This window comes from Nannospalax galili, unplaced genomic scaffold (genome assembly GCF_000622305.1).
Source record: "Nannospalax galili isolate Female #2095 unplaced genomic scaffold, S.galili_v1.0 scaffold281, whole genome shotgun sequence".
In the NCBI taxonomy this organism is placed as follows: Eukaryota; Metazoa; Chordata; class Mammalia; order Rodentia; family Spalacidae; genus Nannospalax; species Nannospalax galili.
The window spans coordinates 4,144,918-4,161,558 of record NW_008349068.1 but is presented as its reverse complement, the minus strand read 5'-3'; the positions used below and the strand labels follow the sequence as shown (position 1 = coordinate 4,161,558).

The window sequence follows — 16,641 nt, the reverse complement described above, 5'->3', positions numbered from 1 at the left end:
TATATATATGTATAATTTAAATGGAGTTACCTATAATTGGGGGGGGGCAGTGCCCCTACCAAACACCACAGGCTAACCAATAAAAAGCTCAGTGCCAGAAATGGGCTTTCTCTTTTGGAGTTGTTGACCAAGAAGGCTCCATTAACCCTCAAACAGCACTTGCTATTGCCAAAATTTGACAGTAAGACACTACTGCTGAGGATACTACATATGTGAATCACAGAAAAAATGATGAGAAATCAAGTTGATACTGACCTCAAAGCCCCATCTCTACTGCCTAGCTTTCATGGTGCTGGAAGGTGCTGTGCATCCAACTGGAAGAGAAAAGTAATCATCTTTACCCAGTTATGAACTCTGTGAGCTACAATAACAACTGGTCAGGCAAGATATGTCCACTGTTGCAATAATGTCACAAACATGGGAGTAACCAACCACTCTATGATTGGATTTAAGACCTACTTTACAAGATGGATCCCACAGCTGGCACTGTTATCAGGGCCAAGAACATGTGGCTAGACAGGTCACAGGCCATAGGGGAGAATCTACTGCTATTATTCCGCTAAATGGACATGGTATTAAACCAAATCCTAATAACTTATGATTATACAATAGATTTGTGCAGCTCTCAACTTTCACCATAGAAGCTTCTTCTTCAAACAGATAATGATTAATACACAGACCCACAACTGGTCAACATGCACAAAATAAGAGACTGCACCTTAAATGGAACACCTATATTATACCCTCTCCTCCCAAGGCTCAGAAATCAAAGTGAGAAGAAAGCTTGTAAGCACCAGGGGTGGTAGATGGGTACAAGGAAACCATGTTTTCTGGACACAACAGGGCACGTGCTCATATGAACTCACAGTGCTTATGACAGCATGCACAAGACAGTGCAAGCCCAAGGCAGACAAAAAACCCAGCATGGGGGCAAGGGGGCAAGAAGCCCAGCCCTCACTGAGGAACTATTATCAAATGACAGCTACTGGGAGAGAGAGACTTGATTTGCTTTAAGGGTGTGACACAGGGTAGGTGGGGTAGGCTTCAGAAGATAGATCTACATCCAAAACCATTTGAGGAACACAAACTAGATAGGCCTTTAAAAAAAACATGAAGTGATGGGTGGGAAGGGAGGCAGAGGTAGACATGAGAGGAGATGGCAGCAGGAGTCTGAATATGATTAAAATACATTGCATGAAATTCTCAAAAATTGTACAAAAATGGAAAAGTAGTAAAAAGACTACAACTATAAATATGTTAATGGACATACAACATTAAATGACATGAATTTTATATCAAGTAATGCAAACGCAGTGCAAGGTTTAAAAGTTAAGTTTTTGGTGTGATCAAATGTAATTTAGCAACTAAAAACACCATTTCCATGTAAGATACTTGATGTCAATCTTTTGGTGAAAATGTCTATAGAAGACATTCAAAAGAAAAAAATCCATCACATCATAAAAATTTAAAAATGAACAGAAAGGAAGACAGTAACAGAACAAACCAGAACAAAATTTATCTGTAAAGCAGAAGGCAATTAACAGAATGATTCTTCTTTTCCAATAATTTTAAATCTAAATAGATTTAAGTCCCTAAACAAATGTATAGAGCTGCTGAGAGGATTAAAAAAATGGACAAAAAAACTGACCTCAGTGACCCACACCTTTAATCTCAGCACTTGAGAGGCAGAGGCAGATGGAGTTCTGTGAGATTGAGGCCAGCCTGGTCTACATAGAGAGTTTCAGGCCAACTGGGGCTACAGGGACACACTGTTCAGAAAAATGAACAAACAAAAAATACCAAGAACCAGCTGTATATTGTCTATAAATTATTCACTTTAGCTCCGAAGGCACATGGGCTAAAACTGAAGGGAAAGAAAAAGATATTCCATATAAATCTAAAAGAACAAAAGCAGCTCTGCTTCCATCATACAAAATAGAGTTTAGGTCAAAACAGTGGCATGAGAGAAAGAGAGAATGATAACAATAATGATCAAAGTTTCAATTCACCAGGAGTATAGATCAGTTCTCATAACACGTACCCAGCTTCAGAGCACCTAATATATAAAGCAGTCATTGGTGAACTGAGAGGGAAAATGCCAGCACCATGATGTGATACTACAGTCATCTGCGTTCAACGATGGACAGAATACCCCGGCAGAAAATCAATAAGGAAACAGTGGACTTGAAAAACACTACAAACCAAATTCGCCTTAGCGACAGGAACAAATCTACAGAACATAGTCTCCTCAGGTGCACATGAAGCATTACCCAGGATAAAACACATGTTATCAGAAAACCAGTCTTAACAAATTTAAGGAGAATGAAATCCAATCAATTGTTTTCCCAACTACTAGGGAATGAAAGTAGAAACTAATAACAAGACAAAAATTTTGTAAAGTCACAGGGATCAAACAATACATTGTTGCATGGCTCATGGGGCAAAGAAGAAATGAAAAAAGAAAATAGAAGACTATTTCAAGACAAATGAAACTTCTAAAAATGAATTTATGGCACTGGAGAGATGGCTCAGCCGTTAAGAGCACTGGCTGCTCTTGCAGAAGACCTGGGTTCGATTCTCAGCACCCACATGGCGGCTAACAACTGTTACTCCAGTTCCAGGGGATCCAATACCCTCTTCGGACTTCCACAGGCATGGCATGACATGGGTGCACTTACATATATGCAGGCAGTACACACATACACACAAAATAAACATAATACTAAGTTATTTTAAAAATTAAAACATAATTAAATAAAAATGAATTCATTAACATGTTCTTCACCCTCAGTGCCTCCCAGAGATGACCGCTCCTATTAGTTTAGAATGTTTTCCTTCAAACATTTGTATCTGCATCTATGTGTCTTACTTTTTCAGTGTAAGTTGGATCATGCTAACTTCTTGCTCCTTTCACTGGCTCACTGGCTCAGGCATTGAGTGATATCGTTTTTAAATGCCAGATAATTTCTCAGGGTAAAATGTACAAATTATTCAGTGCTGTATAACTGTGTTGCTTCTGATTATTTATATCACTAAAAGGCTTTGGTGAATATGCTTTTAATACATATGTCTATGCCAGGGGACACTTAAATGTAAATATGATGGGTGGATTTCTTTTAAAAAGAACTCTTGGGGTAAAGAGTATACACATCAAAATTTTGATTAATAACTGCCAAATTCTGTTAGTTCTATAGCACATCTATTACAATAGATGGCAAGGGAACACAAACCTTTAATCAGGGAGCTGCAGGGGAGTAGGTCTCAGAGTATGGTTTCTTAAACAGCCACATCAGCGTCACCTGGAATTTTATTAAAGATACAGATTCTTGGGCTGGCCCCAGATAGACTGAACCCAACTTTTGTGGTGGGAGGTGGGCAGCAATATGCCTCAACACTCTTCAGGTGTTGAACACTCAGTGTTTCCATGACAGCACTCTGGATTGGACTTTCTGGCTCCACAGATTTCTTCTGTACTTTAGGCACTCCCAACCTGGGTGGATTCATTGGACTGACCACAGTAAGTACTGGCCATCTTATTTGCCAGCTAGTTTAGGGAAAGGGCATTGTCTTCAGGAACTGAGGGAAGATTGGATCTGATTCTTCTCTGTGTGCAAGAGCTTTAACCAGAAAGATCACCTTAAGTTTCTTCAGATGCATTTCTGAGTGTCTCTGTTGTTTGTTGATTTCAGGTCTATACAAGTCAGTGAATATGGACCTATATGGTGGAGCAGAGCGGGTATGCAGGGCCTTTTCTGCATTTGTGGATCAAATCACTGGGCCCAACTAGAAGTGAAAGGCTCAAAGTCCCGTTGGTGTGGCAATCAAAATCTGAATTAAAAGAATTAAGCCTTCAGACTCCTGTTAGATGGTTGCTATGGACTTTGAAGTTGTTTTTAGATTTCTCCACTCATGTATCTTAGTTTTCCAGTGTAGAGTAAAACTTTAAGGGTGAGGGTAGAGGAAGGAAAAGAAAAGACACAGCAGCAGGTCAAATCCAGGTGGCTAAGCTTCTATCAGAGGACTAGCCAGTCTCTGAATCTTTGGTAATAATAATCATGTGATTTACATGAATGAAAACAACAGTCTTCAAGTATCATTTATAATACTGAATTGATGACTCAGTCTGAAGCTCCTATCAAAGAACAGGCTTGGCAAAGAACTAAACACAACACACACACATACACACACACACACACACACACACACACCTTGCATACCACACAACACACATTTCAGGTAAAACTGATGAAATCTGAATAAAATCTAGAATGCATCAATGTCAATTTTCTGGTTGGGATATTGTGATACAGTTATGAAAGATGTTCTCATGATGGGAAATTGGATGAACATAGCTATATATAAATAAACAAGTATCTCAATTTTTTAATGTAAATGTTTTTTTTCTAAAAATCCAACATCTGATGAGTTTTACCAAAGCATTTATGTGGGCCCTTTCCCCCATGTTGAATTATGTTATAACCAAAACTTATCTTGATATCCAGGCTAATAATTAGAGCACTTAGCTTCTAACCATCTTTTTAAAGATTTTATTTTTTTTTTAATTGTTGTAAGTGTCTGTGTGTAGGTGTGTGCATGTGCACATGAGTGCAGATACCTGGAGAGGCCAGACATGGTGTCAGATCCTCCAGAACTAGAGTTACAGGCAGTTGTGAGCCAGCTGATGTGCTGGGAACTGAATTTGAGTCCTCTGGAAGAGCAGTGTGCACTCTTAAACCCTGAGCCATCCCTCCAGCCTGATTTTTTGTTGCTATTGTTTCTTGTTTTGTTTTGTTTTGTTTTGGAGTTTAATTGAGACGGGTCTTACTGTGCAGCCCTGGCTGGGCTGGAACTCGATATGTAGAGCAGGCTGGTCTCAAATTCAGAGAAATACACTTGCTCTGCTTCCCAAGTACTGGTATTTTAAAGGAATGTACAACAGTATCTGGCGCTAAACATCTTATATGTATTAACACATTTAATTCTCACAATGTGTTTACATAGTCCCTAGCTTGCTTTATAGGGAAAAGAAATGAGACATACAGAGGTCCCAAAACCATGTGGCCAGTTCTTCAAGCTATATTTGAACCCTGATTCCATGTCTATACTCTAATCACTGCTCTATAATTTCTCTCAATAAATATTGCTGTGATTCCAATGTTTTCATCTGCAGTCCATGTTACAGAAAGACTGGTCAACCATTCCTAGTAATGTCAGGACAGGTTTAGGACTAGGTTTTTCCTGCGCCATCACATTCCAATATTTAGATTTTTCTTTTCAGTCTATTTTAGTTTTTGTTTAGATTTCCTCATTTATTACATTCATTTTCCTCTGTGTCATCACAGAGCATTCCTTGCAAGCTTGTTAAGTACACTCTGCAGCACAAGTCAGTAGTCTATAGCCTGCTTGTTCTGGACAGGCTGTGAACTGAGGCTGTGAACTGAAACTGGGTTTTACATTTTTCAAAATGACTGAAAGGACAAATGAAAAATGATTTATGACACCTGAAAATTGTATGGATCCAAATTTCAGCATCCATAGACAAAGTTTTATTGGAACACAGCCCTTTTAAATACCTATTGCTATAGCTTTTCCTGGTCTACACAGCAGACTTCATTAATGGCAACAGGCACAGGACAGCTTGCAAAACCAGTAATGCTTACAACCTGACCCTTTATAGAAAAACATACCTCTACTCCCAATGTAGAATTGCCAGAGTTAGGAAGGAACAAAAGACAGGTTCCATTCTCCAAGCTTTATGTCAAAGTAATAAGTTTATCAAAATATTTTGAAGAATATGATGAAACATGTTAGAGAAAACAGGTGAATATAAAATCATGATCCTGTGAAGAAATGTAGTCAGAATGGTAGCTTTTTAACGTTCTCTTTTTCCGAGGCATCTAAAGCCTGAAGCTGTCATACCCACTAGCAGCAGCTCTTGCCCCCAGGGTTCCATCCCCTGTTGTTAGGAATCAGGGAAGCCTCAGATGAAACTATCTTCTGATAACACCTATTTAGACAACGTCTCTGGCTTCAAGAGGGCCCTCAAACTTCAGTGAAACTTTCTGAGGCTGATTTGGTCATATCTGAAATTCAAACTCCCTGTCAATGATGTGTTATAAAAAATGATTACAAAAATAGAAATAATTCAAGGTAAAAAATAGCATTGTGTCTAGATCACCAGTAAACCTTTTAGCTGGCGTCACTGCTGTGGGTCTCACTCTGGTCGTTGTTCAGGGAGAAACTGTTCAGAGGTTCTTCTTTTATCATCTTCGCTTCCATTTTATTCCGCTTTTCAAAGCAAAGTGTAGCCATTTACAGATTTTTAATATTTAATCAAATAGCATAAACATAAATGGAGATAAATTCTTCTTATCTTATTGGAGATTTTTCTGCTACCTTATTGGAGATTAGCACTAATATTAAAGATGTAAATAAAGAGACTCCAATAACTTGGGGTCCAAAGATTTTATTAATTTTGTTTTCATTAGAGTGCTTTTTGTATTCACTATTCAAAAATATTCTCACAGACCATGAGTAACTATATATATATAATGGTAATTAAAACATATAGTCTTTCCATGCCAATATACAAGCAGTGCAGTGATTGATGCCTTGCAATTTGTGCAGCTTATTCAAGTTAAATGTGTGTCACTCTAGTTCATTAATAATGGCAAGCATCCCCAAACTAATGATCAAATGACTATACAGAGGCAAAGTCTCCCAATCCTGGTCATCTTTAGAAGTTCTTAAGTCCTGTAGACAGTGGCATGGTCAAGCAATGGTCATCATGTGAAGAAAGGTTCAACCTAAAAGAATGAAGCTGTAAATAAGCCTCTCTAAACATTTCCACCACTTAAAATAAAATAGATGATTAATAGGAAAATATTCATATATTCTTAATTCCAAGGGTTGAGTCATCTCTGAGGTTAGTTTTATTTTCTCTTTATTTCCAGATTCAATTTTCCATTGAACTTAGACCCACTCCCGCGCATGTGCATGCTTATCAAATCTTCAATCAATTCTTTCTTCTTTAGGAAAGGGGTTCTTAGGCGCTGAGAATATACACCTGAAAGTAGAAAAAGAACTTCATAAGGTCCCTAAATTATATCCAGGCTAATTAGTCTTCTTAAAAGAACAAAATTGATGTTTCTGACAGTCTACTATCACCATTTATTATACACTGTAGACACGTATAGATAAATTTATATTTATGATGTTTTCTGTCCTATGCAGTTTACATATACAATTAAATTTAAAAATTATTATTTAGAATTCTTGTCAATTAAATCATATTAAGATGTATGATTTTAAACGTTTTAAGGGTCATTTTATCATTTTGTATGATTTTAAAAGTTTAAAAGGTCAGCCGGGCGTGGTGGCACATGCCTTTAATCCCAGTGCTAGGGAGGCAGAGGCAGGCGGATCTCTGTGAGTTCAAGGCCAGCCTGGTCTACATAGTGAGTCCCAGGACAGCTGGGGCTACAGGGAGACCCTGTCTCAAAAAACCAAAAAAAAAAAAAAAGTTTAAAAGGTCATTTTATCATTTCAATATAGAAATCTAAAGGACACTTTAAATCACCAATAATAGAATCTTCCAGAGATAGCCTTGACATCAGACACACACTTTATTCTATATATTCTATATTTGTTTAACTATTACCCTATTCTGGGGCATTTGGATTCTTTCCTGTTTTTCGGTAAATGATACTGGAATGAAGAGCTTTGTGCTGCATCACTGACTATTCTTCTGGGTACCTTCTCAGAATTAAGTTATAGATGGGTACTTGATGAATATATTGCACAGGAAATTTCTTAGAATGAGTAAAGTAGAAAATCAAACATTTATGAATCTATGTATATCTCAGAAGCTTTGTTTTCTCTTGTGTCTGGTGTTTTAAAATAAAGGCTACAAGGAGACCCTGTCTCAAAAAGACCAAAAAATTAATTAATTAATTAATTAAATTTAAAAAATAAAATAAAATAAAGACTATAAACATTTGTCATTTGAATACCAAATGAAAATATCATCGGATTATAAATCTAAATTTTACCTGGCTTCCTCATACAATCAATAGCACATTAGACTTCTAAATATCAAAACTTTAATTTTTCACATCACAGAGAAAAGTAATCACTATTTTTCTAGAAAAAAAAACCTTACTAGTCCCAGGAAGGCATTTTTTCCATCCTTAATGGAAGAGCAAGTCTTATTGAAGGAAGCAAGTATCATTTTTGACACAAACAAGGTTATACCTAAAAATCTTTTCATTTGAAGAGAAATGTTTACTACCTTGTGAATGAGGCTGAACTCTATTTCTTCTTTGAAGGTATATAGATCCTGTTTAGGTCTTCCTTCAAACACATCATTATTCAGCTATTAATTTTTTGCCTTCATAGACTAACAATGATCTTTAGAATCTTTTCTCATATGTCATCTGTAGCCCTCAGAATTTTTAGAGTTCTCAATTCTGGCCTCTTCTCTTCCTGCTTATTATTGTTATAAATAGCCATGGTGTCCCAGTCATAATTCAGCTTAGTCAACTCTTCTTAGGGTTAAGTTCTTCCCGTCTTTCCAGAGTTAAGTAAGTGTCTTTCATACATTTCTTTTTTATACAATCATAGAACATTCAAATAATCAGAGAACATGAAGAGATTTTGTAGGTCATCTAATTCTTCCCATGGCCCCTTTTTTTCAGATGGAAAAACCAATAATTACTAAATACATAAATTAATTTGCCCCAAGTTCCATGGCTATTTGACATCTCTTGTTTTCATTTTTTTGATGCAATCAATATTAACAAATATGATATATCACATACAAAACTACAAAGATTACATGTTTTAACAAATCATGAATCACAATAAGTTTTCATAAGTGGATTTAAAGTGATTAGTTTTAAAGACATAAAAACAAAATCTTTCTGTATATTGTGTACACAGTAATTTTGGTTCTATCCTTCCACCCTGATGCCATGGTTTCCTGTGAATCCCAGAGATTAACACTCTTCACCCTCACCTCCCTTTCAACTTTGTAACACATCATCCCCAGGAATAAGAAGCAAAAAGTTATTAGTGGATCTACCCTGGTACATCCAGAGCCTGGCTGAACCACTAGAGACTAAATGAAGCTTCTTGAAAGGGAAGCTAGTGTTCCTGTAACTATTTAACTTTTGAACATGTATCTTCTTGACCAAAAACTCTTTTTTAGTGTGATTATGCCAACCAAATGAAAAATCTCATTTCCTGATCTTCCAACAATTGTTTGTGTCAAACATTAAGATAACTTCAATAAACTGAAATGTTCACTCCTACTTGCTGAACTATTCACAAAGCAACTTAAAGTTTGCAGCACAACTCTCTAGTGGGGTACAAGAAAAGACTTCCAAAGCTGGAACTTTGGAGGAATATGGGCAGTGTCTCCCTTCATGTTCATCTGAACACAAATAATAATGTCTTCATTTGTTCTGCAGACATTTCTCAGGGAAATGCAGAGTGCAAGATTTTAAAATGTCATAGTGATTTGAATTTAACAGCTAATCAGATAGGACTGGGAGGCAGGGCTTTACAGAACACTGTCAGGAGACAGAAGTAAATGTATGGTCTTTACCAATGCTGGTGCCTGAGCCACTTCAGTTCAAAATATTCTTAAAATATTAGTAATAAGCATTTAAAGATGTTCAGTCTATATTTCTACTTTAGTAGCAAATCTGCTGAGAGAATATTTCGTCTAAAAATAAAAATTGGTGTGAAGCTACCATTACACTTAGCAAAATAATAACCTTATTTATAAATAATAGGAGAGGATTATCTGGTTTCTTGGCTCATCAAATCATAACGTTTTTTAGTTACTGAAACTAAAACAAACTATATATTTTTAAGTGCTTTATAATATCTCAGGAAAAGGTAGTTCTGGAACTAGTACTGCCAATTGCTATTTTAACAGAGCAATTTTAGGAACATAAAATAGTTCTCACAATTCAGTGCTCAAATGTAAAGATTAGTTATGCCTCAGTTTTCTACTGGTGCATAAATAATTCTAAGAATACCTAAACAGTACTGCTGCAAAGTTCGGAAACTTGTTTATTGAAATGACACCCAAAAAGAAAGAAAATCAAGATGAATAGGATTCAGGCACCTTTCTGCTTACTTATGGGGGCTCACATTCTAATTTAACATGGAACATTTCTTCTACAGCCCTAGAGAAGACTGTCTGTGAATTAGCGTATAGTATTCACTTTAAGTATATGTTCCAGCTTACCAAAAACCAATTGCTAACTGCAAGTTAATTACTTATTTACTTTATTCAGAAAACAACATGGAAGGAATATGCATGCGGGTTGATTTTTTGCTCTTGTTTTCATCAATTAAATACCTCTCAAGAAGTCCCTTCATTTGCCTGGAAGTAATGGTTTTTTTTTGCTTTCAGTTTAAAAAGGGCAAGAATGAATTTTATGCTGCAAATGTTCCCAGTTTCACAGCAAGTAAACACCAGGTTATGACTTCAATGTTCAGCCTAATGATCAAAATTAGTCTTGATTTTGGGGCAGACCTTCTACCTTTACATTTTATTTGGGCATCATGCTTTTTCTTATTTGTCTTTCTTACTCTTCCTGACTACTGGTCACATGAAACATGCGGGGGAGGGAGGGAATATGTTGACATAAAGAACTATTAGGAAATTATTAGGAAATACAAAAGGGAGAGCTATCTTTCTGTTACTCGAGACCTCTTGACAGTCACCTCTTGAGAGCAATATATGTGACATCAGCTTCCCCTAAGCCATTTCCTTATCCCTCACAAGTTAGCTCATTCATACTTGAAAGACCCATTCAACAGGCATGGGAGCTGGGGTGGACCACCTTGTTTACTCCCTGAATGCTGTAGCTGCACTGCTGAACTTTTCTCTTCTCCAGCCAACTGTCTCCTTCCTAAGCCATGGTTCCTGGAGAGGACACAGTCCACATAGATGTCCCAGAAGAGTTGGGCCAGATCCCAAAACAGTGCTCCATGTTTCAAGTTCTCAGATGACTTTAGATAGATCATGAAATCCCAAAAGCCAGAAACCGTGTTGGAAATGCGAGGTTTCCGCATTTCCAGGAGGAGCACTGAGGAGGACTCCCAGCACTGAGGGTCAGCTTGGTTAAGAGCCAGCAGGTCCGTCTGACTATGACAGAAGAAAGGAGACACACAGCACATTCCCACAATGAGCAGGGAGCAGGTGAGACTCAGGGGGTGGTGGATCCCTCTTCTGTTCCCAGGATCAGCCATGGCCCTGCAACTGCACACATGGGAACATGTCAGTCCCTGGTGGTATTCCATTCAGTAAGAGAAGTCAGTGTGCCCCTGAAAGTCAAAGAAACCTAGCTTCCTTCCCACATACTTTAAATGGCTCATTGCCAATCCAGTCAGCGTACAACCAAGAACATTCCTAAGATGTATTCACTTGCAAGATGAATAAGTGAACCTGTCTTCCTGGTACATAAGCATATAGTTTAAAAGAATATTTTAAGTCCTGCCACATGACTTTTTTTATATTTTAAACTTAACCACCGTAATATTCTTCTATGAAGTTAAGAATTTCTTTTTGCCCTTATATGCTTTCCTGTTCACAGTGGCCTTTAATTTTTAAAAGATGTTAGCCTTACAAACATTATCATAAAAATTAACACAAGATCAGTGCTGAAAGTGTGGATAACTATATTTGGAAACTAAAGAATATGTATTCAACCCATTAGAGTAAAACTGATAGACATTTTACAAATGTCTAGATGCTCTGTGATCCTTATATGAATTTAATGAAGGTAAAGCTTTCTGATTTCTCTCTTCTTCAGTGAATTTCAAGGATTTGAAGGAAAATGATTTGCTTCTCTTTCAACTTTGCTAGCTCTCAGTGTCTGTTGCAGTAAATTTATCAGAACTGCCACAGGTCACCTGTAAATGGTTCTTAGTGCCACTTCAGACAAGTGCAATGAGAAATTATGCCCTTGAGATTAAGGAAATTTTCTTTTCCCCACAAGATTAAAAGTTTATCTGACTGATCTCCAGCCATACGAAATACATATCACATTTAAACAACTTCAACATAAAAAACAGGAAAGATACACACTACTCACTTCTGGGTTTGTATTTCTTTTAAGGTGTATCTCAGGAAGACTTGTGGAAAAAAAATATCTTTAAAAGACTTTGTAATTGTAACACCGGAAGGCAGACTCTCCTCTACACGGCAGAAGGGCTATTAAATGAGTATTTCAACAACTGAATTTGAACATACAAATAATCCTAGTCTAAAGGCATATGTTCGAAACAGCAAATCACTCAAAAAAAGGGATGAATTTTACTTCATTTCCACATTAGCTCTGCTTGAAAAAATTGTATTTATTGAACTAAAATGTCATAGTCACACAGAAAGGTTTCAAAGAATGCAGATTTGATGTTCACGTCAAGTTTGTAGTAGACAAAGGAAGAGGTGCTGTCCAGGGTTCTGAAGTTGGTGTGTTCTGGGCTTCCCGGGAGCTCAGGCTAACCTTGCTAATAAAGACTCCATTCGATTCCCTTCTTTTCAAAAAGATTAAGTTCCCTAACGCAGGAGTCCACCCCCCCCCCGCCCCCATGCGCCGTCCTGGGAGCCCCGCGCTGGGCTTGGTAAATCTCGACCTCACACCTGCTCTGACTGCCTCGCCCACCCGGGGCGGAGCCGCCCAGACCCACTGGGTCTCCACTCACCTCCTCCCTCCGCGGCTCGGCTCCGGGTCTGCAGGGTGCCGCTCCGCACTCACCTCCCGTGCCCTGACTCGGGTCCCTGAGAGAGCCCAGAGGAAGCGCTCAGGCTGCTCCTCGAGCGGGCGACTGTCCCCAGCTTCCGCGTCCTGAATGCCACCGCGCTTCTTAAGCAGTGGGAGTGTTCCGCGCCTCTTAGAGTCTACGTCAAAGCGCCTGCAAACTGCCGCCACCTCTGCCTCAGAGTCCGTCTCCCGCTCTCCCGCGCCCTGCTCGTCCCTCCTCTCCCAAGCTTTGCTTTAGGAAGTGACTGGGCCAGGCTGCAGGCCCTCTCCTACGCCCACCCTCCACTCCACCCCTGCCCACGCCCACCCTCCACCGGAGCAGCCTTTGTGCGGTTGGGCTTCCAAGACCCATCTCGAGAGCCAGAGTCGCAGTGCTGTCGCGGGACTGCGAAGTTGGGGCTCACTCAGCTCGCTAGACGCATGTTTGGGGAAGAGTGGAGGTCCCTTAACCTCTGCTTTCCATGCACCAGCTCATCTGAGCTTACAGGGGTGTGAGAACGTGAGATCTTGGGGTCGGGAGAAGGAACAAGGGCTCCCTCCCGACTCCAGTCAGAAAAGGCTCTAAGAAAATGCAGTGTCCCCCTAGGTGCCCTGGGTGTGAGTTTCTTCTACCTTATTGAGGCCCTAGAGTGGACAGATGGAAGGGGATGGGAAGGGGATGTACCGTGGGGCAGAGACATAGGAACTTAGAGCCGCTGGCCAGGGCTAGGAGACCTGTGATCTTTGGCCCCACCTGATTTTGCTGTAGGATCCCCACCTTCCAAGAAAAGAAAATTCCTGGGATTCCATTCTGTTCTCACAGCTCCTTAAAATCTTAGTCCCAGGATGTAGTCCGTTGCTTCTCTAGGGCTTCACTGGACTTTGGTGCCCGCCTTATCTGAAACACTCCCAGCCCAACCTAGAACGTTGGGCAAAAGGACTCCTTTCCCAAGTCTTTCCTAAAGATCCCCTCGGCATCCTAAAAAACTGTTGTAGTAACTGAGGGCTTTTGTGCCAGCTTGACAGTATCCATGGTTACCTTCTCAAGGGCCAAGGGCTTTACAGTGGGATTTATTGTAGCCACAGAAAACCAGCCTGAAGCAACGAAGAGTCCCGTGGGGCGCTGAGCTTTCCCTTCTCTGAACTGAATGGAGTGTGCTTCAGCTCCTCAGTCCTTAAATCGGACAAACCAATGTCTGTTTTTGTTTACCCTCTAGGGAGGAGTGTGGGAAAAGAAAAGGGTGAGGCCCTGGTCTTGCTTCCTGAATTTCAAGAAACTCACATCTTTTTGGAGAATAAACATTTTAGCACAGCCTGTGAGCACAGGCATATAGAGAATGGCATGGGAGATCTGATGGAAGGTAGGTCCAGACTGGGATTATCCTAGAAGAGACAAGACTTACTGATGGACTATATATGAGGAGAGAGATATTAAAGTCAATGCCAAGGTGGAGGCCAAATAACTGATAGTATTACTTTCAGCTAAGAGGAAGCATGATCTGAGGAATAGGTTTGGAAGAGAAAAAGCAAGATTGTCGGCCCTGAACCTATGATTGTCGAGAGAGGTAACATCCAAAATGAGAGATGCAGGCAGAGATCAGCAGCTAGAGAAAAGTACGAGAGACCCAGGGCTAAGAAGGCTGGATTTTCATCAACATAGAGGCCACTGTTTAAACCTTCAAAAATTATGGAGAGTTAGAGGTTGGAGAGATGGTTCAGTGGTTAAGAGCACTGGCTACTATAGCAGAGGAACTGGGTTCAGTTCCCAGCACCCACTTAATGACTGACAACCATCTGTAACTCCAGTTCCAGAGGCTCTAATGCCCTCTTTGGCCTTCATGGGCATGGCATGCACATGGTGTACTTATATATATGCAGGCAAAACATTCATACAAATAATAAGAAATCATGGTAAGTGGGTGAACAGTGACCTGAGAACACAATTTGGGAAATGCCAACAACAGTTAAGTCATTAAGGAACAGAGAAGTCAGAAGAATCAGGGAGTGTGGAAGCTGATGAAATAGAGGTTTTTACAAAGTAGGAAAAGATCAGTCTATCACACAGATTCAGTAAAGAGTGTCAATAAAATGAAGAGAAATAATTTTCCATTAGATTAAAAAAAGGTCACTGATGAGAATTGCTTTTAATAAAGCAATTTCATCTCAGTATTGGGAAAGAAGTTGCGGTAGATAAAAACAAGATGAAAAGTTAGTAAATGATGACAGCACCTGAGCCACTTCCTCTGCAAAGTTTTTACATGAAGAGGGAGAAAGAGTGAATTAGATGTTGGGGTTTGGATCTTGCTCAAATTCACAGGTGAGGTAGAAAAACCAACAGGGAAGGAGAGGTTGAGCATCACGAAAGGACAACTGATAATGTCAAAAGTAAGAAGGGGTCAGGATAAAAAAAAGGAAGGGCCAACACTGAAGAGAAGGACCGACAGTTTGCCTTTGGAAACAGGAAAGAAAAAAGGCAGCTTGTGGGCATGGATGTGTATAGGTTGTAAGGAAGACGAGAGAGACAGATGGTGACCGATGGCCTCAATTTTCTCAATGAAGACTAAAAACTAAAGGAGGGTAAGTGCTAAGTGGGGAGTCTACAGAGAGGAGAACAGCTTTGGAATAATCACTGCAGGCAAGAACAGAAAAAAGGAAGGAAAGAGAAGACAGAATGAAGAACAAGGCTAAAGACTCAGATAATGTTGGAGACGTGAATTTATAATATATTACTTTGTCTGCCTGAATGGCTTCATGAGGTAGAATATCAAAATGATGATGGCTGAGCTCTAGATCCTAGCTGCCTGGATTTGCAACCATTTGTCTTTCACTTTTCATATTTCATTGATTCTCAGATGCACTTTTTTGCACATCTGACACTACTAAAGTCACATATATCTGTCAACAGATGGCACCTTACAATTATATTTAAAGTGTTTTCTTTTACTTTTTAAAAATATCAAGATGTTGACAATTGATGAGATCTTTGACTTGATGTAATGCTTTGAACAATGTGATCAACCCTTATGAAACCATTTATTTGCCTGGACAAAAATCTCTTTCATGCTGAGGAAAGAATGAGATCATACACAGAAAACACTCAGAAAGATGCTACATACTGTATATATTTGACAAATATTAAGGGTTTTCTTTTTCTCCTGAACTGCACAACTGACTGGATAAAAAGAATAATCCTTATGACATGGACTCAGTGTTAAATTTAGGGGCAAGATGCTGATTAATAAGAAGATACGTGGGAATCAAGGATCTAAGCAGGTTAGAACGACAAAAGAGGCAGGCTAGAAAGATAAAAGACTAGGAGGACATGAAGGAAACTATAGGCTTCACTAAATGAGGCATGCAGGTATAAAGGGAGTAAGGAGATGATGCTGGCAATCAGAGGGCCTGTGGTCAGGATGGAGAGACTAAGATTGCAATTGTAGAGGTGGGGCAGGCCCTCTGACTTTACTGAGGTGAAGGGCTAAAAGGATTGAACATAAGGGCCACCACTGTTGAATTCCACCTTGCCTATAAGTGTGAAGAAAATGAATTAAATGATCATCTCCATTTCCTAGATACTTGGGATGTGAGACGTTCCCCCAGCCAGAGTGCTCTTACCAGTGGAAATAAAGAGTCTCACAAATAAAAAATTGAAAGCAACATGCTGTCTACTCAGATTTTTTTTCTTTAGAGTTATTACTTGGCACTGGAAATTTTGAGTTTTAGTTAAACTTTTGTACTGACACCCTAAAATGCAACCCATAATTAAAGTTTTCTCATAAATGTAACATACAAATTTGCACTTAAAATCAAGATATCACTTGTTTGAATATTTTTAAATATTTTATTTTTTGTGTACACATTTAGTTTTATTGTAACAAAG

The 16,641-nt window shown here is 39.1% G+C and overlaps 2 protein-coding genes across 2 annotated transcripts in view; one reads left to right on the top strand and one right to left on the bottom strand.

Moving 5' to 3' along the window:
- Dytn (dystrotelin) overlaps positions 1 to 3,787 on the top strand; it is an 85,191-nt gene extending 81,404 nt beyond the window's left edge. Inside the window, 1 exon segment of the mRNA XM_008846257.2 lies at positions 3,690 to 3,787. Within this exon segment, the coding sequence (XP_008844479.2) occupies positions 3,690 to 3,787 (98 nt within the window).
- A 3,046-nt stretch (positions 3,788 to 6,833) lies between these two features.
- Positions 6,834 to 11,268, bottom strand: Fam237a (family with sequence similarity 237 member A). The gene is made up of 2 exons (XM_008846182.2): positions 10,860 to 11,268; positions 6,834 to 7,066 (listed from the first exon to the last, which is right to left on the bottom strand). Exons 1-2 carry the CDS (start codon positions 11,266 to 11,268, stop codon positions 6,933 to 6,935), a joined length of 543 nt encoding a protein of 180 aa, XP_008844404.1. The 3' UTR covers positions 6,834 to 6,932.
- Between the last annotated feature and the right edge of the window lie 5,373 nt (positions 11,269 to 16,641).

Coding starts and splice junctions, on each gene's coding strand:
- Fam237a (XM_008846182.2), bottom strand. CDS start 11,268: ATGGCTGATCCTGGGAACAGAAGAGGGATCCACCACCCCCTGAGTCTC. Junction 7,067..10,859: donor GCATTCAGGGAGTAAACAAG/GTGGTCCACCCC, acceptor TTCTACTTTCAG/GTGTATATTCTCAGCGCCTA.